At 35.6% G+C, this 22,951-nt stretch overlaps 1 protein-coding gene across 2 annotated transcripts; it reads left to right on the top strand.

Annotated features, from left to right (window-relative positions):
* Positions 1 to 19,000: 19,000 nt before the first annotated feature.
* On the top strand, positions 19,001 to 21,350 carry cited2 (Cbp/p300-interacting transactivator, with Glu/Asp-rich carboxy-terminal domain, 2). 2 transcript variants are annotated; one of them, XM_016242648.1, is made up of 3 exons: positions 19,001 to 19,186; positions 19,380 to 20,043; positions 20,168 to 21,350. In XM_016242648.1, exons 2-3 carry the CDS (start codon positions 19,384 to 19,386, stop codon positions 20,258 to 20,260), a joined length of 753 nt encoding a protein of 250 aa, XP_016098134.1. In that variant the 5' UTR covers positions 19,001 to 19,186; positions 19,380 to 19,383; the 3' UTR covers positions 20,261 to 21,350. The 2 variants fall into 2 exon arrangements, with proteins under 2 accessions (XP_016098134.1, XP_016098135.1); XM_016242649.1 differs by having other exon boundaries at positions 19,002 to 19,186; positions 19,380 to 21,350.
* The last annotated feature ends 1,601 nt before the right edge of the window (positions 21,351 to 22,951 follow it).

The raw sequence follows: 22,951 nt of genomic DNA, 5'->3' as shown, positions 1-22,951 counted from the left end.
AACTTAATTTGCTGTAAAGCTGCTTTGCAACGATTTGTATCGTGAGAAGCGCTATACAAATAAACTTGAATTTAACTGAATTGAAAATTGAAAATTGGGTTAAAGGGTTAGAATAGAAATTATGCTTCAGTAATTTTGCGTTAATTGCGTTTAATTTTAACGCGTTAAATTATTTTAATGCGTTAAAGATTGTAAAATTAATCGCATGCGTCAACGATGACAGCACTAATTTTAACCCATATTCCTTGCCTTAAATATGGAAAATTAATGATACTGATAAATAAATAAAAAAAAAATCACTAGTACTGGCAAAGGCACCTCCCTAGTTCCTCTCTCATGCCTCCCTAGTTATCAAAATTTAGTTGTACATCTAAACGCGAAAATTCCTGCCATTCATGAAAACATACATTTAGCCTTACACCTTACAACAAAATCTGAGGGTAACAGTCCATGTAGCTTGTACATTCTTGTACTATTTAATAGTGAAGTGTGATTTCTGCACCACTAGCATCACAGAACTGCACAAATAATGACCATTTCCAAACAGGTTTCCTGGACCAGTGATAACTGGTCAAACAAACAAATGTTCCCGCCCCAAACACACTGTCATACAGTAACCATTGTTGCTATAACAGACTGATCTGAATACTCAAACAATTAATATTAATCTTGTAATATGTCATACTACTTACTCACTCATGTTATTGTGACAAGTGGGGCAGTTCTTCTTCCAAAGCTGTAGTTTTGCATTATTCCATGAAATGAACAACAGACACATATTAATTGGAAGTAGAAAATATGTTCTTAATTATTTTTCCATGGCATGAAACAAGTTTTACAATCTAACAATCAAATCAAAAGGAACTGCACAGTCCTGCGAGGCAAATAAATTCGTTTAGCAGTAAAAGAGCCAAGAAATTAACAAAACAAAGAATACCAGAACAATATCCAATTAACAAAGCCACTTACTGTGCATCATGTATTCATGTCTCATTTCAATATTGTGAAACTTAATTAGTTGAGCTTTTAGTTAATTGGTTTATGCGGAAAGATGCATTGAGTCATGAGTTGCTTTGCCACTTATACAAACATGATTAATTAAAACATTCAGGCTTACACTATCAAATCTACAGTCAAAGGCATGCACAGCAGGTGTGACATAAAAAAGAAATCTTGAGAAACCTTGAGTTACCACTATAATTCCAAGCTTAATCAGACTTTCTTTTTCAAGTCTCTCAACAATTAACAGTACTTCAGTAAATAAGGTTACATAGTATTCATTGCAACTGAGCTGTTCATTTTGTAGTCCTAAAACTCAGAAGGGAATCTTAGACAACATAAATAACCATCCTAAATATTAAGACTATATAGCTTCAGATTTTTGTACTCTGCTCCAGTTACTGTTATCTCACATGTAGTGTTGTTTACAGCATTACAGGCAGAATCAATGTTGTGAATGTGACCCCTTTACATAACCATCTATTCTCTAAACATGCAATAGAACAGACTATCTGTGTATCATTCAGAAAAAAAATCACACAAAGAACATACTTTCACACTGTGATGAGCTCCATGGTGCAAATTTTCAGCTAAATTCCCAATAAATATTTTTTTGTCCAGTCATGTACCCTTAGAGAGGAGCGGGGAGGTTGTACTGCAAATTCATTTTTAAGAATGAATACCATCTGCCAGGCACAGAGAGGTCAGAAAAAGGTTGGCAAGCTATTCTGTTATAATATTCATTTCAGTCATACTGCTTTCCTCTGCATCCTGTTTACCATTCATAAATGCTCCTCTATGGCTACCCAACACAGCACCAAAAATGCTAAATTAACATAGCAAATATTCATATTACAATGAAATGCAACTGCAACATGCAAAACTTATGATCTTAGACTGAATAAGATTACTGTCAAATTTTGGTCTATTGAATTTGTTGGTTTCATGTTCTCACCGGCAAACAAAACACTTTGCGGTCAGCAAAAACCATCAAGAATCATGAGAACCTGTATGTATGCACAACCTGTCCATGTTGGCATCAACCACATTTGGTTAGGTTCTACCAAGTGACAAGACAAATCTGCACGAAAAACACCCAACACACTCTCTTGGAAGCTTGTAATATTTTGCTGAAAATGGTGAAATCACATATAATATAATGCAACTTGATTGTAATGGGAACATTTATCAAACCGCCATGTTTGGTTAAGGGTTTGGGTCATAGTTTTGTACAACCCAACTTTGTTTCGTCATCTCATACAAATTATTATGACTTCTCTTAAGACCAGGTTGAACATACAATTGTGTTGGATTGAATGCAGAAACTTTAAAGAGCAAGTCATATGGGTTTTCGAAAAATATATATTTTGCCGTTTGTAACACTAGTATCCTTCAATGTAAACAGTCTGCAAAGTTGTTAATCAAAAAAGTGCATGATAAATAAAGATATTGTCTCTCAAAAGAAAGTTTCTACTCTGAACCGCCTTAACGAGTCGTCATATTTTCGAATCTTCTGCCTGTTACCTATATACGTCACAAGGTAACACATTTGCATAATCCCCGCCTGCCCGCGATCTTTTTTGCTATCTTAATGCACAATTTGTTTTATTTATTTTTTATTTTTCTTATTGGGAACCACTGCTTTTAACCATCACACATTAAAACTAATTGACCCCTTTCTTCACCAAATGTGCCCTTGATATTCATGCACATTCTAATTTCTTTTTGTCCAATTTGTGAGCCATTATGAGAAGTCTTGTGTCACCGAGAGCCTGCAGTGCGTCCTTGCTACGGATCAAGGCATAATAAGTCAATGTTATGAGGAAAAGGAAATAACTATTTATAGGGCTCTTCAGTGGGCAAGGAGGCTTAATGAAAGCTAATAAAGCTTATTCTTACTTAGCCTAGATTATTTGGAATATATTACTTTCCTACTGAGATACAGGGGGACAGAATATGTGCAAGAGTGAGAGAGAGAGAGAGAGAGAGAGAGAGAGAGAGAGAGTAAGAGATCTCGTATAAGCACATATTTAATAAAAGTGGCCTGTGGTTTGTTGTGTACAAAAATACACAATTATCTGTAAATATATATAGTCTGCAAGCTTGTTATGTACATTTTAAATTCCTTTATAGGTTGGACAGTTTAAAATGCACAAGTAGAATATGGATCAGAGCCATTAGTTACATGTGCAATAATGAAGCAGAAGCAGGGAAGGTTGGTTCACTAAAGACGGGGAGCTGTAACCTTTCTGTATATCCTCTTCTACATCATCTACCTCAGATTAATTTCCTTTTTAACCTTCCTAATGGTTTGGGGAACTCTTGATTTTAGGACCCATATTAAAACCAGAACTGATGTCAAAGTATCTCTAATCACATTTATTTCTACTGAAGTTCTAAATTAGTTGAATCAAAGCTGTGACATGCGACCTGGGACACATGATATTACACTCTAAAAAATGCTGGGTTGTTTCAACCCAACTTTTGGTCAAATATGGACTAACACAACTGTTGGGTTAAATTTTTTAATTAAATTTTTAACCCAAAAGTTGGGTTAGATCATATTTGACCCAAAGTTGGGTTGAAACAACCCAGCATTTTTTTGAGTGTACAATAAACACTCTCATTACTCTTAAGTTAATTTAAAAAAACACATAAATATAAACAGCAAAGCCATGATGACTCAATTACATGATGATGTAGAAGAACCATTGAATGAACCCGTTCCTTTAAATGAAATTTTCAAAAGAGCTGATTTGGAGAAATGTGGCTTCAAATCACTGGCATATGGAAGCCCTAAAGGGCCATCCACTCAGAATGTTTTTCCCCCCTTTGAAAAACGCGGGCAGTCGAATGGGGGGAAAACACAACGTTCCAAGGCGTGTTTTTAAAAAAATTAACTTATTTTACCTTCACTTTACATTGAAAAACTATGGAAAAGTAGTGCAGTGGAATAGAAAAACATGTTCTGTGTGAACAGCCCCTAAGATATCATGCTTCTTCTTTTTTTTGCTTTATCGTGACTGTCTTAATTCTTCCTTGAAATTAAAAAGTTCACCAAAAAAAATTCTGAAAAAGAAAATCCTGTCATTGTTTATTCGCCCCCATGTCATTCCAAACCAATATGACCTTTTCTTCCATTTTAGTTACTATTTACTTTTTGTCCATTGTATTCGATTGTATGAGGAAAAAACACTTATGGGTGAGCATATTATAACAGCATTTTCATTAATGAGTGAACTTTTTAACATTGCAACAGCTGTTTTCTCAAACTCACAACTTTTTTTTTTTTTTTGAGATCTCAATTTAATTTTCTCATGTTCTTTTTTTCTTGGTCTGGAAGCAACAAAAGTACAGCATACAACTGCTGCAGCATGGATGAATGAATCCGTTTGTACTTTAATCAGAGATTTACTGAAGCTGAAACAGCTCTATGTCTGTCACCAATAAACTACTTCTAAATCAGAGTCCGACACTGAGGGAGGATACTACAGCTTTATCATTCTAGACACTATAGTGACTCTGAACATGAAGTCAATCTGAGTCCCAGACAACTAGAGGGACCAAGATGTCTTCAAGGTTCACATGATGTTTGACTTGATAGTGCTTAAATAGTTTAAAGCCATTTTAATGTAAGAAATTTAGATTACAAAAGATCAGAGAACCTCTGTACTATATTATAATAATATAATATACATTAGCGTGCATATACACACAATATTATATATAGGGCAGCGTTGACAGCTATGTTGATCTTTCAGCTTTGTCAGTGAAAACGGGGTAAATGGAGCCATATGGATAACCAAATGCATTCTGACTTGTTAAATCCTCCATTTCAGTGCTTAAATTGTGTAGTTAAATCTAATTCTGCAATGAAGAGCAAATAAAATGCTTAAGCTACACAACAGTACAGCTGGCAATCTCTCTCCATTACTCTGCCAGCTTAGAGACTCAGCATTAGTTCTATACAGAGATGTTAACACCTCTCCTACTTCCCTATTCTGAACAGACAGGATGTAACAGTAGGACATATTTTGCATATCATAAGTCCCCAAATGAATCTTTAAAAAAGTGCCAGCAGTCTATCAGCAGCCATATGTTTTATTAAACAGCTGTACAGTTTAAACTGGGACATCTTCATTCTATTCGGTTATTCAGACTCATACACTATCTCCCGAAATGTTAGCATATCATGTTTTGGCTAATCCACTCATATCTATTTAGTGACTGTAAAATTACAAGGTTCTAGGATGTGTCAAATTTACAAGGTTTTTCGATACTTCACATTTTAAAAGCATAGCACGCAAAAATGAAAATTCTGTACCAATTGATTTTGACTGGATGGACAAAATAACACAGACATATTTTTAAATATATAAATACATAAAGTCGTACAGGTCTGGAATAACATACGGTTGATTAAATGAAACAGAATTTTCATTTCTGGGTGAACTATTGCTGTAACTGTCAGTCGTCCTTGCAACCGTGCTGAGTGGCAGGAATTTTTTTCAAGGGAAATGCATATTATATGCACTCACACTGGGTACCGATTCCAGCTCTACGCATTGATTAACATTTGCAGAAATGCAGATCAATACCCAGACTGAGGCCAGTGGTACTGTTTCATTTTAAAAATTACTAGAAATTCTGGAGCTCAACTAGTGTATGTGTGTATGTATGTGGCTTAGGAGAGACCTTTGCCCCCTCATCATAAGACAACCAGTCTCCAATGGGTCCAAAGGTGGTCAACATCACATGGCCTGCCAGCCTGTGTTTGTTTACGCCATGCTTTTCGTCCTAATTCCGAGCCATGGCAACATTGGAGCAACGGCACGGGGGAGTGTCGCCGTAACGCAGGAATGTAGATTTTATAACAAGAGCTAGGTTCACAAAAAACACAGTCGGAATGAGTTCGCAGGGCTGTGAAAACACTGCGGTGCTGCTGCAGCGCTTTGGATACTGACACGCAGTTGTCACAAGGGCATTCCAGGCTGGAAAGGCAAGGGAAGGGGAAAGACAAAGTCAGCAGCATCAGCAGTACCCCCCCACTTCACTCTTTTTCGCCCTCATTCCCCACTCCAGATATAGACCGCTGTTATAGAGTCCTTCTTTTAAATACACAGCATCTTTAGGCCAAAAAGGGTGCAGGAACTCCAGGTCATACAGGACGGCGATGCCCTTGGGGCAGACTCAACAAGGGAGGAAAAATAGTTCCTTTTGAGGCCTGTTGGAGCTGGAAGATTGAGGGAATGTCAGCCAGGAATTCTGGAGCCAGAGAGGGGGGGGGGGCATTGAAATGAATAAAGCCCATTCTTCATACACCGAGCATTGCCGACTTACAAAGAAGGGTGGTTGATTAGGGCTTGTTTTGCTTTTGTGACCTTAGTACTTACAAGGTCTCAATCCCCCTGCTGAGTCCGGCAGTGGCCTGGAGGAGTTCATATCAGCCTCGTTGGGTTGTTTCTCTTTCCTGCAGAGATGCAAAAGCATGCAGGTTTGTCTTATGGGCGAGCAAGAATAATGTTGTAGAAAACTGTTGAGCATTACAAGATTTTTCACAGTATGTTGCAAGAGTAGGTTAGTTGTGGAATTGAAGACCTATTCCAAACCTGCAATTTGTCACACTGCAAAAAAAAAAAGAAAGAAAAAAATTCTAAAAATATATTTTTACCTGATAAGCAAAATTACATCAAGTTTATGCCTAAAATTGGCCACCGTGCTGAAAATAATATAGTATTATAATAATCATTTTAAGGATACATTCAATGAAAACTTTGAGTATGTCAAACAATTCTACTTCTTCTACTTATCTTTTTTTTTCAAAGATGCTTATATATTTGTACAGATTATGAACATGCAGTGTAATATCATACTGAAACAAGTAACATTTACAGTCTATTTTCCTAGTTTCTAGTAGGCTACACTAAATGTGTCTAGATGGCAAATATGCATATGCAAAATATATGCAGATGAGGTCACGCATAATAATAAAAAGTGTTGAAAGCTCCATGTATAGATATTTGGAGGAGAAATAAAGCTCATGCATAAACTCACAAACTCCTACTATTCTGCTATATGTACATTATTCTAAATCTGAAAACGTTCACCAAAATAAATTATAATAATCTGCCGTTTGTAATCGGCATGCAATTTTACACACCAAGCCCCTCAATTTTACACAGAAGCCACAAAGGTCTAATTACATGGAGCAATATAGAATTTGAAAGTCAAATGGTTATTGTCGGTGGTTAGCATCCATTTCTCTCAAATGAAGTTTGTCATATCTAAATGCTGACCATTTTTCACAAAGAGATCACTTTCACGAGCTCCAGCTTAAAGCTAAACTGTCTGAAAGTACTGTCTTTCACCTACTATGTGATGAGGGCGATAAATGACTCATCTGGTAAGTTTTATTGCAGTAAACATTTGTCATGATGTTCTGCTGCAGTTGCCTGGCAACCTTTGTGAGATGAGAGAGATAAGTATGGCAGGGCAGCCCACACTGCTCTAATCAAGTTGCTGAGATGAAGCTAATTATTGCTCTGATGAAATTTAAGAACAAAGACAAAGTCCTAATCTTCTCTCTAGCAAGCCAACAGAAATCCCATTTCTGGGAGATATTTCAGGTTATGGTGATATATTATGGAAAAAACAGTTGGCTATTTACATTTTTAACAAAGTGGAATGTGCTCATTGCAACCTAAATGAAAGCATTAGTAATAGCAATTCTGTATCAACTACACTGCATCCACAAAATATTTAAAGCAAAGCAAATGGTTCATGTGTAATGGATTTTAAGAATCCATATAGTTCATCCGCAGCTTAATGACTGTTTGGAAACACTAATCATGGAAGTGTGTAATTGTGTGTGTAGGGGTAGTCGGTCAAGTTTTGCCTACATAATAGGGACCAAATGTCACCACATGGACAGAAAACCTGAAATCACCAACATTTTGGGGACCAGCCAACTGTCCAGTTAATAAATAAATATATATATATACACACACACACACACACACACACACAAAGGTTTCTGTGATGGTTAGGGGTCAGAAAAAAAACATTAGTCTATCATAAAATCAATGCAGGTCAAAGGAAAGTTCTCACCATGATAGAAAAACAAATGTGTGTATAAGACAAAAAGAGAGGCAAAATTAGTGTTTCTATCCTATGTTAGTGTCACCCAGGTAAGATCTGTCAATCTTACTTTAATCATGTTTGCTGGAAAGAAGGCCACTAACTATCATCCAGCAAGGAAATATGTATATATATATATTTAGCTTTTCTTCACACAGCTCAGTTCAAGCATCAGACTGCTTAATTTAATAGCTTCAGGCTGCCAATTACATTTAGGGGAGCAAGAAGTACACTGTCAATTTCATCCTGTTGGGTTGAGTATTAATTTCCAATGACTCTTGTTGCTTGGAGACCGGCATAAAGTTGGATTGCTTCAATGTTTATTTATCAGAGTGCTTTCAGCCAGTGGAGGGGAATAATGCTAGACATACTTAAGATGGGAATAATGTCCTCGGTTCAGCACAGTGAACTCACAGTCTGTACTGTGGCATTTCCAGATTACTGCAAAGATGACTTGAATGCAAATAAAGAAGTCAAAAAAGTACAAATCATTACAGCTGCTCCTATTTGATCTATGATCTTCTGTACGATAAAGCCAAATGTAATTGTAAAAATGTGGTGCATTCTGCGATTAAAGACATGACTGAAAGTTGACGTTAACAGCAAATACTGTCACGTTAGCAGTAGTGACCAGACCTACACCCACATAAAATGTAGCTTAAGGCATGGTCCAGGTTCAATAAACGTTCATGTTTGTAATGTTCCACATTTGTAAATTGCTTTAAATAAATATATATTCTATATGACAAAATGTAATATGATGTTGAGCTTTAGCAACAACTGCAGTTGAGTACCAAAGATGATTACAAGAATATTCATCTACAAGAATAGTCAAACCAGAAATATTATGATTAGATAACTTTATAGCTCAAATAATATTTTTTTTAATAGAAAAGTGACATGAAACATGAACTTCACATTTCAGCCTTTAAAATCTCTGGTACTATTAACTTGGTACCATTTATTCTAGGCAACCTTTTCTAACCATTATTTGTTTAATGCAAGTTTGATAAGTTACCTTTAACAGTTTTTTAAAAAAGCAAATATAAAATAATAATAATAAAGAATTAACTGAAATTATTTTCTGTGCTTGGTAATCAATATGCCACAGATGCTGTTCATTAAGCTTCACTTGTATTGAACCCAGAACATTCCTTTAACTTACAGCAATCAATGAATGTCGGGTTGCAGGCAAGATAAAACGATAATATATAAGAGCGCACAATGAATGTTGATTCAGAACCATTTATACTAACACATTACTTCTAGGTTCTAGCCCTGCAATCTAATTTGTTAGGCTCTGTGGAATCCTGGTGTTGACCCTGCATTTCTGTTACGGGAGTGTGAAATGAAGCAGAAGAGTGCATGCGCCAGGACGGCGGAATTCCACAATCATTTTGCCGTGCTGAGCAGAAGCTCACTAGACAGGATGGCAACTACATAGCAGAGAGCAAGACAATGTCATAATACTGTACAAGTTTTCAAGAGTCAATGGCTAATACTGCGTTAGCATGTCATTTGCAAAGGTTTGTTGTTAACATGCCATTATCACTCCTAAAAATTAATGACAAGTACTCGCTGTGCTAGTTTAAAGTCTGGACTAATATTAGAGGCAACTACTGGACATTTTTCAAACTTCTAATATCTTTAATATCAATCTTTAAGCCCAACAAATGAATGTATGATTTCAGCTCTGTGTAAGTTACAACTGTATGATGTATGCATTAATAATGATCACAGGTCATGTTTACACTTAGTATTAAATCCATCTCAGGTAATCAGTTACAAGATTTCTCTGATTTCTTGGGTATATACCTGAATTACAATGTCAGCGTGTTACTGCTTATTTTAAAGTGCTAAAATGAAAAATAAATACACACAGTCAATACTGTTTTGTTTCCAAAAACAGCATACATCAGTTTTAATCTCAAACATGATATTTCAAGTGGAGTGTTCGCTGTTATTTTCAGAATTGCAGTGCAATTAAAATTCTGGTTGATTAATCAAAAGTAGTTCATATTAAGTGAGCTACATTTTAGACACAATATTGTCTGTTTTTTATTTCTGTTTAGCCAATGAAAAGAGTTCCAAACAAAGCCTGAGCAGAACATTTGTGCATCTCAGTGCTACACTGTGGTATTTCATTCCAGAATAAATCTGTTTTTAAACAAATCATTTGAGTCAATGATTCAATGATCCATTCATAAAGACAATCACTTGATTCATTTCTAAATGAATCAGCCATTTTGAACAAATCATTTGAACCACTCATTAAGACCCCCCCCAAAAAAAACATCTTTAATTAGTAGTTATTGAAAAAAGCCCCCAAAAAGAAATTGAGATCTCATTTTTGTCAATATTGCACACCTATACTATTTAGCAGATGTTTACCAAGTGTAAACACTTTGTTTTACAGATTAATTTCATTGCAACAAAAGGAAGACCAATGAGGCTGCTTATGGTTCAGTATTCAAGTCTCAAAAATATATGCCAGTTGATTGAGACAGCAGAAAACAGTTTTACAGCTTCGCCTGAGGAAACTGCAGTGAGGGGAATGTAACTAGTGACTCAAATAAGCAGGTCATGCAAATAAAGCCAGATTAAATCTATATTCAACATCAGACACGGTATCTAAACTGCTAAAGCAGGCCTGCCCTGACCTCGCAGACAAGCTGGAAACAACAACAACACTTGCAATGCCATAAATCAATGGGAACCTTGATGAACTGTGGAGGTGTAATTGTTGCAAAAGTTGCCTCATGCCTCAGCACTTTCTAATTGACTGAACTTATACACACTACTTAAAGGGCTAAATGAATTGATTTATGGCGACTTTGTCGAAAACTGGCTCCAAAGTCTATAAACATCCTGTCTTTGTAGGTTTGAGAACCCGGTCTGCCTTCCCACTATGGGATGGCTGAAATATGGCGATCACAAACACACATTCCTGCTGCAGTCCATCGGAATCATCATCCAGGCCGCCTTGGAGCAGCTTGTTCAGTGGAAAAGACTCACAAAAAAAAGAAACACCTTCTGGATGTGCAACATGCACCGTGAAAACCAGACTGACATAAAAGGAAATCGCACACAGAGGAATTAACTAGCAGTTTAGAAAAATTCTCCATGACGTAAACATCCTGTCTTTGTAGGTTTGAGAACCCGGTCTGCCTTCCCACTATGGGATGGCTGAAATATGGCGATCACATACACACATTCCTGCTGCAGTCCATCGGAATCATCATCCAGGCCGCCTTGGAGCAGCTTGTTCAGTGGAAAAGACTCACAAAAAAAAAGAAACACCTTCTGGATGTGCAACATGCACCGTGAAAACCAGACTGACATAAAAGGAAATCGCACACAGAGGAATTAACTAGCAGTTTAGAAAAATTCTCCATGACACCCAGTCATTCATAACATAAAAATCAGATCAATAAAACTTTTTTAATTCATAGGAATGACTTCAAAACAACGGCATGACCACATGAAATGTGTCATTGTTAAATGTATTCTGTTCTAGAAAAACTGCTGGTAAATTGCTTCGCACATCTGTGTAAATCAATACACTTGGATGACACTGTAGATGAATCATTTGAGAATATTGACCGACATTTCAACCAATGACAAAGGCAATGCATGGCATCCCCTCTCTAATGTGATGTCAGAATCTCATAGGGGATCTCAAATGAACAGTCCTACCTTCAATACACACAAACGTGACTTACAGTTTAACAGTTCATTAAAAACAACCAGTGGTCACATTTGTACTAGGAAATTACATGCTTACTTATGCTCATGAAAACTTAATCCTTAACATTTGAAACCTCTCTACTCAAAAGTATAGACAGGAATTAATCAATTCACTAGCTACACAAAAAAAAATGCTTTTTAACTTGAAATTAACATTTAAAGAAGTTCTACTATTAACTATATACTGTGACATTGGCAATTTTTTAGGTTAACTGACAAAAAGTGAAGAGGAACAACTTAAAAGCTGACAACTTAGCAAACATGTTTTGTCATGTTGGAGAAAGAGTTTGTGAAGAATCTAAAGCATGCAAATATCGCAGTTCATTATGTAGTACTTTCTCCTTACATACAAGCTAAAAATTTGACTCATAATTGATACTTACACAGTTGGCTGGCTTTGATATACATGCACTACATCCGATATATAGCTAACAGGTATGTGAAAAAAAGAAAGAAAGAAAGAAAGAAAGAAAGAATTTAAACACTGTCCAAGTCTAAATATGAGAGTGGAGAGGGAAGAAATGGGTCAATGTCTATTCCACAGACAGACATTCATACCATGAAAGAAATACCAGACATTAAGTGGAGAAAGGCATGCTGATACATGCTTAATGCACTAGAGCTCACTGACCCCAAAAAATCTTGTTTATTTTCACCTTCATTTCACCTGCTTATATGCTAAACTATAAGTTATATTCTGAAATACTGATATTTTCATTTGAAGAATATTTACTGAATAACAAGTAAAAACATCCTTGGTGCTATAGCTGTACACTATTTATCTATCTATAAATAGCTACAATAATATTCATCAATGTCTCAAAACAATTATTTGTCACTGCAATAAATAGTCAATTTACAATAAGAAACTAACATGAAAGCCTCAACACATCATAATAACCAGATCAAATCCAGACAAAATACTTAATAAATAAATGTGTGTGGGGGGGGGGGGGGGGGGGGTTATAATAATACAGGGAAATCAAACCATTTTACAGCTGCAAAAATTAAAAATGTTATTAAGCCAATAAAACAAAATCAATTAGATTTGAATTAATGAATTAATTACTGTCCACAACTTAACTTACCGTAACGTACTTTAATAGATACCATATCGTTTCCATTCGATATTTACATGCCACTTAAAGCATCTGAAAGTTGTTTACCTTGAAATATCCGTTTCAAAAACATTCTGAAGGTACGCTGACTTCTCATAACGCGAATGGTTTCTGTTTCCCACGTATGTTCTTCAGTGAGCTGATATTCCGCTGTAGGGGGCTCCAAAGTCGCAAAAATACACAAAACTACATACAGTTGCTTTAATGTACTTCAAAGATTACCATAGTTCGTGTAAAATAAAGCAATGGTACCATTATGATGCTTTTGTGTTACTGTTTTGCTACACTTGTGTTGCATGGTGTTTACCTTCAGAGTCGTTCACACAAGATGCACTAGTTTTCGTAACGTAATAAAATCTACAACGCTGGAAAACGGCAGAATGCAGGTTTGGTGTCGATGGATTGTTGTTAGATATCACTATTTTGTTCTGAAGTATTCCTTTACTGTCCAAACAGCGAAACGACTCTCCAAACGATGTGATTCAGATCGTTATACCGATTCGCTGAAAAGAATCGACACAAAGAGTGATTCATTTACAAACGGACATCGAGCGCTACCTCTTCGACGGAAAATGTCTTATTTGGCATTTTCTATTATTTTTAAGCCTTTTTCTGTATGCTTAAGCTGTTTTAACCAGACATCTGCCATCTAAAACATTTACTAGACTTTACATTTAGAATATTTATTTTATTTAGGCTTTATTCCTGAGGTTTCTCTGACATTTTGTAGTTGATTCCCATAGAAGTGTACGATGAGATGCGCAAATCCCACCTTTGCACTCTAAACGAGACATCAACTGTCGTTTATTCATCTTTATCGTCTATATAAAATAAATGTTCATGATTGGGTCATGCATTGATAAATATTGCAGGTCAGTTCCCTCACAGAGCTGGCCCTGTGCCAATTCTATCAAATGTAACCAGCTTTTGCCCTTTGAGTAAACAGAAGAGGGTTTTACTGTACTTTTACTACCCTTTGAGTAAACAGAAGAGGGGTTTACTGTGCTTTTACTATAATGCTCTCTGTCTTATGAAAACATTGCTACACAGGAAAAGTAGTCCAGAGAGGTGTCTGCTACTTTAGTTCACTGGCCAAATACTGCTGAAATGGGGTAAATAAAACTTTGTATTTTCTCCATAACTAAAATGGATGTTTATAGTGAAAGCTGACACTATTTCTGCATTTTTGCATATGATAATACAAACAGAATTTATTCACGTAGTCCCATCCCAAAAGGAAGAAGTGAACTTCTATTTTACAAATCAAATTGAAATGGGTTGTATGCATTTAATATAGGGTTGAATGCATCTAAATTAATTTAGAAATGAATTAATCAATAGACAAAATGATTAAAAATGCTACATTGTTTTAATTTAGTACATTGAGCAAGCAGCTCAAAATTCTTTTTTGAGTTTAATATAGATTGAAGATTAAATTCAATACATAAAATAAATAAAAAGCCAGGTTATTGAAATGGTCAAAAATGAAATGAAAGTCAGGTTAGAGGTTTTGTGTTGGGTGCTAAAAGCTACTCAACAAATTTAACCTCCTCAAGTTTATATAATCTAAAGACTGTTCACATGCACAGTGAAGTAAAAACAACAGAGACGGAAAGTGATTCAGAGTGATTTTGAGATAAGGAACACATGGCTGTTATGCTTTGAGTTTTCAGTTGTTATTTAACTTGTCGTTATCATTCACAGACAAGATTTTTATTGACAGTCCCAGATCTTAAAAGGGTAAATTGGTATCATGTAACAGTACAATGCACCAAGTGACCCAGGTGCAAACAGTGCAACTGGTAGGTGCTCTGGGGTGACAAAGTATTTGAGGTTCTATACCAACTCATTTATTTGTGCAGTAAAACTCTCCGTAGCTTATGGTCTCATGTGATGTTCTCCACTGAAGGGTGGAAAAGACATTAGACATTAGATATTTTATTTTTATTAGCATGAAATAAATATCCACAGGATCCTTCAAATTAAATGGAGTATAACACAAGCAATAATGTATCTGTAATTTATTGTCCATAATAAATCCAGTTCTCTCAAATAAAATCATATGGCCCCTGACGTTTTATTGGTATGTTACAATGCACAAAAGGGAGAAAGAATATCATTTTTACACCACGTCTATAAGAAAGTGTTTTTTTTCTCCAAAGGTTAAGGCACTAAATTAGATTCAATGCACCAAAAAGAAAAAGTCCATTAAAATAATAACAGAGCATGTTGCTTTCAAAACAAAAGCTCCCAAATCAATGAGTGTCTTCTTGTGACACAAATGTGCAATAGGTTTCGAACATAAGGCTTAGAGGGTGTAAAGCTCATTAGTTAGTTTCCCTACTGAGGCGGATTCAGGCATGACTTTGGGATTAAACGGCTTTTGGAATGCTATTGTCTAAGCAGCCTCTAAAACTGAAGGAACACAGATGGGTCCAGGTCTTTCTATGAGTACAAACTCTAAAGATACAGATAACTTGTTCTTGTTTGACAGAATTAGGAGAGTGTCTCGAAATTAATGAACTCTAGTCCATTAATCTGTTCTCGATTACGCTTGTCTATATATAGGCATTTCATTAAACATGGACATCATACTTCTGACTTTCACAGTGTATAATTTTAGATCCTATATTGAAATTAAGAAAAATTTCAATTTAGACATTTTCACCCAAAAGCTACTTTTTCAGCTTCAGTTCAGTAGACCAGAGATGCCAAAACCATGCAGAACCAAGCCAAAACCATGCAAACCAAAGTTAGCCAGTGATGATCTTTGATTGGGCCCACCATGCCATATTACAAGACAGGAAAATAGGAGGGGGGGAGGCATTCATTTCTGATTTATATATTTGTTTGAACATTGTGTGTGTGTGTGTGTGTGTGTGTGTGTGTGTGTGTGTTATTTTTACATTGAAATATTAAAACCAATAAAAGTGAGTTTGATTAAAAATGTAAACATTTTAAAAATGCATTATATATTAAATATATTATAATATGTATAATTATTTAAAAATTGCCCACGGCTTTCAATTAAGTTAGATTTTTTTGCCTTTCATATTAAAAACTTCTGGCACCTCTTCTGTACACTCTTAAAAATAAAGGTGCTTCACGATGCCATAGAAGAACCTTTTTGTCTAAATGGTTCCATAAAGAACCTTTAACATCTGAAGAACCTTTCTGTTTCACAAAAGGTTCTTTGTGGTGAAAAAAGGTTCTTCAGATTATAAAAAAATTGAGAAAGAGATGGTTCTTTAAAGAACCTTTGACTGAATGGTTCTTTGTGGAACCAAAAATGGTTCTTCTATGGCATCGCTGTGAAGAACCTTTTGAAGCACCTTTATTTTTAAGAGTGATAGAGGAATATTAGGTTATGTGCCTTTACCAAGAGTAGAATGGTCACATTTACACATCACACACTACATTTCAAACATGCATGCCAGTAATGATGGCCACAATAGGATTAATTAATGACCGTGTTAATGGGCCCATTAAACAAATGATCATATCAACCAATGGTGCTGCTCTCTTGTAAACACATACATTATAATTGAACTGGAATGGCTTGTATTTAGTCTTGAGATGTTTAAAATGCATGAACGTTGCAATTAATTTTGACATTATTACCAGGCTGTTGAATTTAAAGCAGGTTTTCTTTTCATGTTTATCTTTCAGAACATTTTTTGACTCTTTTATCCCCTCCATCTATTAGGGCAGCATCTATATCCAGACTCACAATGAGATCATTCTTAGAGGTCATTTTCTCAAATAATAATTTACAAACTTGTAGTGATAAGAAAATATGCCTTCCATGTCGGATAAGTAGCTAAACAGCTCAAGAAGTGTAATTTGTTTCACTTTTCCAGTGAAAGGTGGTAAGAGAGTGCATCTGACATAATAATATTTTACATATCAAGGTTTGGTTTGATTACATGATTTCTTGAGATCAAATCTACTGTCAACTCTCTCTCAGCAGGCGCATTGGTTTGGACGTGCAGAACGTGAAGATTCTTTGGCAGCAGTGCACACAGACTCCTCTTATCAGCACGCATGGGATTTAATTGCTGCTCTTTTTTCTTGTGCTGTTTTATGCTCTTAAATTTGACTGTGGACAAAACTGACACTTTGCATTAGTGTTCAAGTTACAATGTGAACATTTAACAAATACTGACGATTGCGAATCAAATTATAACTCACAAATTAAATTATACTTTTTTACTTAGAACGTTTTTATTTTAGAGACTTTCAGCTGACTTTCAACCTTCGCTGTCATCTCATTAGGATGATGCTCATGTATCACTATTTAACTTTATAATTGGTTAAATTCATTGTGTCACAACTCAATACAGCTCATATTATTGCAACGTGTTGGTATAAATTACATGTGCATGAAAAATGTGTGACACTGGCACTGCAGTGTAATGTGTCACCAACCCTGTTTATCTCAATCAGTGTATGGTGTTAATGGATGTTCGAGCACGCACACTGCCTTTAAAACCCTGTGAAACGTGATTCCATGTTTTGTTCACTCTTGCCGTGAACAGAAATAGCCGCAATGAGGTAATGTGTGCAGCGGTGTTGCTCCATGCGCGCGGAAGGCGATTGGTCGCGCGCTTCAGCTCCACGTTTTGCACGAGCCCAGATCCAGACTTTTGCGGCAAGCCGTTTTAACATTAATCCATTATACGTACTAGTGTCTATTTTTTGTTACTAGTCAATATTTTTAATTACTAGTACACTGTAAAATATTTTTCGAATTTGTAAATAAAACAAAGATTATTAGAGTATGTTTTTACAATCAAATACTTTAGCTTTTCTTAAAAACTGCATGTTTATTCCGTGTGTTAGGCTACTTGTATTTCTTTGTAATTGTTTTTTAAAATTAACAAGCAATTTCTTAGTTAAATTTACTTCTACACCAATTTTTTTTCAGAGTAAGAAATAGTAGCATTTTGTTTTTCAATTTTACTAGTAACTCATTAGATACTATAAAGGTCTACTAGTAAGCTATACTTATTTAATAGATACTACTACTTATGTGTCTAGTATTTATTCATTTTCATTTGAATTTTATTACAGTTTCAGTATTTCTACTATTTATTGATTCAATAAATAATTATAGGTTGAAATAAGATAGGTTTATCATATTTACTAGGCCTAACATTTTTATCTCACTAGTTACAGTTAAGGGGTGTTTACGACACAATTTTTAACTAAAAACTGAAAAAAACAAGAAAAGAAAACTTTTTATGTGTTTTGGCCGTTCATTTAAACGTCAACAGCACTTTTGTTGCCTGAAAGTGCAAACTTTTGAAAACAGATTTCAAAGTGCAAAGTGCATTATTGTCTCCATGTAAACTATAAAACGTGAAATTATGAAAATGGTGATGTCATGCACATGTATATTACATATTCAGTCTATATGTTCGCAGGTGTGTAGTGTTTCTCTTTAAGCTACTGACCTGGCATGCCTAATATAGTGTTTTTAGTCTTTTTCGAAGATCCGCGTGAACAAATAGTGTTATCGTGAACAAAATAATATTTTTGACAAATATATTTGTTTTGTTTAATTGCAATAATACACTGAAAAAACAATGGTGTCGAAAAAATGTCACAAATAATTACAAACAAACAGCAAGTAACACACTGAATTAAATGTGAAATTTTAAAGTAGAAAATAAAAAAGGTATTTTCTTGTAAAACATTTCTTGCGTAAAATCTCGTGAAACAAACTCCAAAAATCAATCTATGATTTCTATCTATTTTTTTTTCTATCTATTTATTTATTTATATTTTATCTATTATAAAACAGATTCAAGAAAAAATGAAAATTTAAATGCTACCCTCAAGGAACAGTTACAAGTAAAACTGGTTTCTTCAAAGTAGTTTGGATGAATAGACTACATGATAATACAGCTTGCCACAGGCGTGAATGTAGTCAGATTGAAGGTTGGCTTTGCTCCGCCCCTGGCTTGATTGTATATGAGTGCTGACCGAGAAGCATGCAGCAGTTTTTTCGTAATGTTTTTGATGCGGAGGCTGGCGCTTAATGCGGTTTGTATTTGGAGCGCATACGCTTTTTATTGACTTGGATTAGGAGGGATTGTGAACTCTTTCATCTCTGGGATTGTCAGTTACTTTTTGCTGTTGCCGTCTGCGGTGCGACGCACTCAGCAGATTCAAGCAGAGAGGTAAAGGTTACAAAGTTTAGCCTGCTTGTGAATGCCCATGACAGTTAGACGCGTGTGTTTAATCGTGCATATTGCAAACAAGCTTCGCTTTAATGTTGAACTATTTATAAACCAAATCCTCGTGCCATCTGACGATTTATTTACATTGTGTTTACGCAAATTGCCATATTAACTTTTGCAAACTGTTTTCCAGCGGAATGGTAGACCGCATGATGGCAATGAACCATGGACGTTTCCCAGATGCTGTGAATGGGCATCAACACTCCGCGCGCAGGATGGGAATGGGACAGTTTTCCAACGCGCTTCCACAGCAGCAGCATTATAACGTTATCATGGGAGATCACATGCATTACGCGGGAGGGAATGTAAACGCAAACCACGGGATCCGGCATTCCATGGCCTCTGGGAATAATATAAACGGAGGGATCCCCAATGGCAACTTGCCTGCCCGCTTTAACTCCCAGTTTGTCGGACAAGGGCAGCAGCAGCTCGCTGCCAGCATGCAGTTGCAGAAGCTCAACACGCCTTACTATGGTCATCTCACGCATCCTTCCCATCATCACCATTACATGCACGAACTGCATCCCGCCAGCCACCAGTTAAACGGGACAGGACAGCAGTTCCGAGACAGTAACGCTAAGCAGAACACGTCTGGGGTTCCTCTGCCTGGCCACCACATGCCTGCAGCAATGCTGCCCCCCAACGTTATCGACACGGATTTTATTGACGAGGAGGTCTTGATGTCACTGGTGATAGAAATGGGCTTGGACCGAATAAAGGAGCTACCAGAGCGCTGGCTGGGACAGAATGAGTTTGATTTCATGACAGACTTCGTTTGTAAGCAACAGCCCAGCCGAGTGAGCTGTTAATCTAACTTTTTTTTTTTTCTCATTTTTTGTTCCCTTTTTTTGGCTTTGTCCTTTTTTTTTATTTTTATTTTTATTTTTTTATGAGACTGATATTGCTGGTGTTTTTCCCTAGATCCATAAACCAGAGGGTTCCCACAGTCCTGGATGTATCAGGGAATTTCAAAAGTTTATTTTCAGGCCTGAAAAAGTCTTGGAGATGAATTAAAATGTAAAAAGTCATGGAAATTTGTGTAGTCAATATGAATTTTTCTAGATATGCTGAAGTGTTACATTGACCAAAAAAAAAAAAAAAAATGAATGCGATCTCTATATTTTTAAAAATCCTTCACGTCACAGATGACTGGAAAAGGGGGAAATCATGTAAATTCATTAGTCAGAAAGTGTGGGAACCCTGAAATCCAAATGATGAACCCACAAAACATGGAAGTACCATTCAAGAGTAAACTTTCATCAGCTGGTTCATGCCATTATGTAACAGAAATGGATTTGTTTTGCATGCGGATGGTTTGGACACCCAAGAGTCATGCTATGCATCACATACGCAGGGGCTGGAGAATGAGAAATGCAAGGAAATCCCAGAAAACTATCTGTTCAGTATTAATGTAGCAGACAAAATAGACAAAAAAAATCATGTTTTGCTCCTTCGGACACTTTTACATTGAGACCTCCAGTGGTATCGGATGTCAGTGAATGCATATTCTAAATAATGTTGGTGGTTATGTGACATGATTGTAGATAATAGTGTGTAATTGTCTCAATCAGCAATGTACTATAAACTTTAGTGGCCATATTTACCAGATTCCTGTGCTGCTCCGAGATTCACTGAACTGTGAGCAGATGCTTCAAGTTGTTCTTCTCTCCACCCTTTCTACATCTACTCAGGCCCATGTTGCCTCCATGATGCTTGTGTGTATATCAGAGCCTAAAACGTATACGAAAATTATATGAATGTGAGTGAAAGTGTGCATTTGCCAGCTACTCAATATGTGGTTAATTGAGTACAGTGTATCGAAAAGTACAAGAAAAGACATTCCGATCCTGAATGTCATAGTCTGGAATGTTGTAAAGGAAGGGAATGTGGAAATATCCCAACACAGAAGAGTTTCATCTTCATCGGTTTTCAAAAATAGATAGACCACTGTGCTTATTATAGTATGCGGTACATGGCAATACTACTGTGTTGAGGCTTTCTAGGAAAGTTTTACAGTATTTTTGTATATTTTTAGAAAAAAATGTTAATTTATTATATTTTAATTTGCAAACATGAATAAAGCAGCAGAGGCTCATTACTGAAATCAATGCCCTGTTCTTTTGGGTGTCAGCATCATTTACGATTCCAAATTGTAATTACGATGTTCCATTCATGTTCGTTTTACAATTAAAGTTCTGTTCTAATCAACATAATACAATGTTTTTGTTGTAAATCTGTATATAACTTTCAACAAAAGATGATTTTAACTTTTTAACACACTTTTTCAAGCTAATTGGTTTTAGCCTTTTTAATTTATTTTGTTAATTCTACTCTTAATTAACATTTAAGTCAATGTGAACATATATCAAGCTTTTATTTGGCGAAGAATGTTCTTTTATAGTCCTCTCTTTAAATTAAGTCATATGACACTTTGGGCAGCTTGTCTATTTCTTGTTCTGGTAGAAAATGTGCACATTTAAAAGGCTCTCTGCAGATGTGTATTAAAATGCAAGACCAAGTGCTGGATAAAGCGTCCAGTTTCACTGCATGAATAATTATCATGCAAATAGGTAGCATTCAGCAGAGTTTGTCCTGCAGTGAAATTGAAGCTTCTCTGAGTTGTCAGCTTACTAGTGCCAAGCACAGTCTAAAAACCATAAAGGGCTGATAGAGTGAGCATTAGCATAATTTGGAATTCAAGACATACAGAAGTGGGAAATAAGAGCTCATCCTCATCCAGAACTGTATTTAACAATGATCTCAAATGTTTGCAAATGATGAGAAATGTCAGTGTGCATCAGGAACGTTAATTGCTGATGTAATAAGTCTCTTAGTATTTTAGTCATGTCTAAAATGTTTACATTTTTGTATTAAAAGGCATAGTTCACCTTTTACCCACCCTCATGTCATTCCAAACCCACAAGACTTTGGTTAATTTTCAAAACACAAATTAAGATATTTTTAATGAAACCTGAGAGGTTTCTGTCCCGAGAAAATCCAAGTAACCAAAACTTAGAAGATCCAATAAGGTTATAAAGGCATCAAAAAACAAATCGATATGAATTGAGCGATTTGATCAAGTTTTGTAAAGAGATACAATCGCTTTATATGATTATTCAGATTTAATTTGTTCCCTACATCTTAACGATGAAACCATTTGATTTATATGGATTCATTTTACACCGCCTTTATGACCTTTTTGTATCTAAGTGTTGGGTACCTGGACATTCAGTGGAGGAACATAAACCTCTCAGGTTTCATTAAAAATATTAAAATTTGTGTTTGAAGATGTTTTAACCAAAAATCTTATGGATTTGGAATGACATGAGGGTCAGTAAATGATGTCAGAATTATATTTTTTTGGAGTAAACTATCCGTTTAAGAGCAAGTACCTTTCATTAACAGTACATACATTTTCTACTGGCCAAAATATACAGACCTAGGATTTAAAAGGTTTTTTAAAAGTGCAATGTAATAGAACTTTGTATAGAAAAAAACTCAATATAAACTAGAAATATGAATCTCTTTTGATATACTATTACATTCATCTTAAATCCCTTATTGAATTACAGTTATGTTGATAAGCATTTTGTTCAAAAGATGCCTCTTTAATTCTAGTTTCAGTGCTTCCCTGTGGTGATATTGACTTATAATGGATGTTTCCATAATGCCATTTTTAATAGCAGAGACCAACAGGATATCAAC

Source organism: Sinocyclocheilus grahami, unplaced genomic scaffold, assembly GCF_001515645.1.
Source record: "Sinocyclocheilus grahami isolate Dianchi unplaced genomic scaffold, SAMN03320097.WGS_v1.1 scaffold667.1, whole genome shotgun sequence".
Classification (NCBI taxonomy): Eukaryota; Metazoa; Chordata; class Actinopteri; order Cypriniformes; family Cyprinidae; genus Sinocyclocheilus; species Sinocyclocheilus grahami.
Note: the sequence above shows the minus strand (reverse complement) of the source record. Positions and strands in the feature narration are given on the sequence as shown.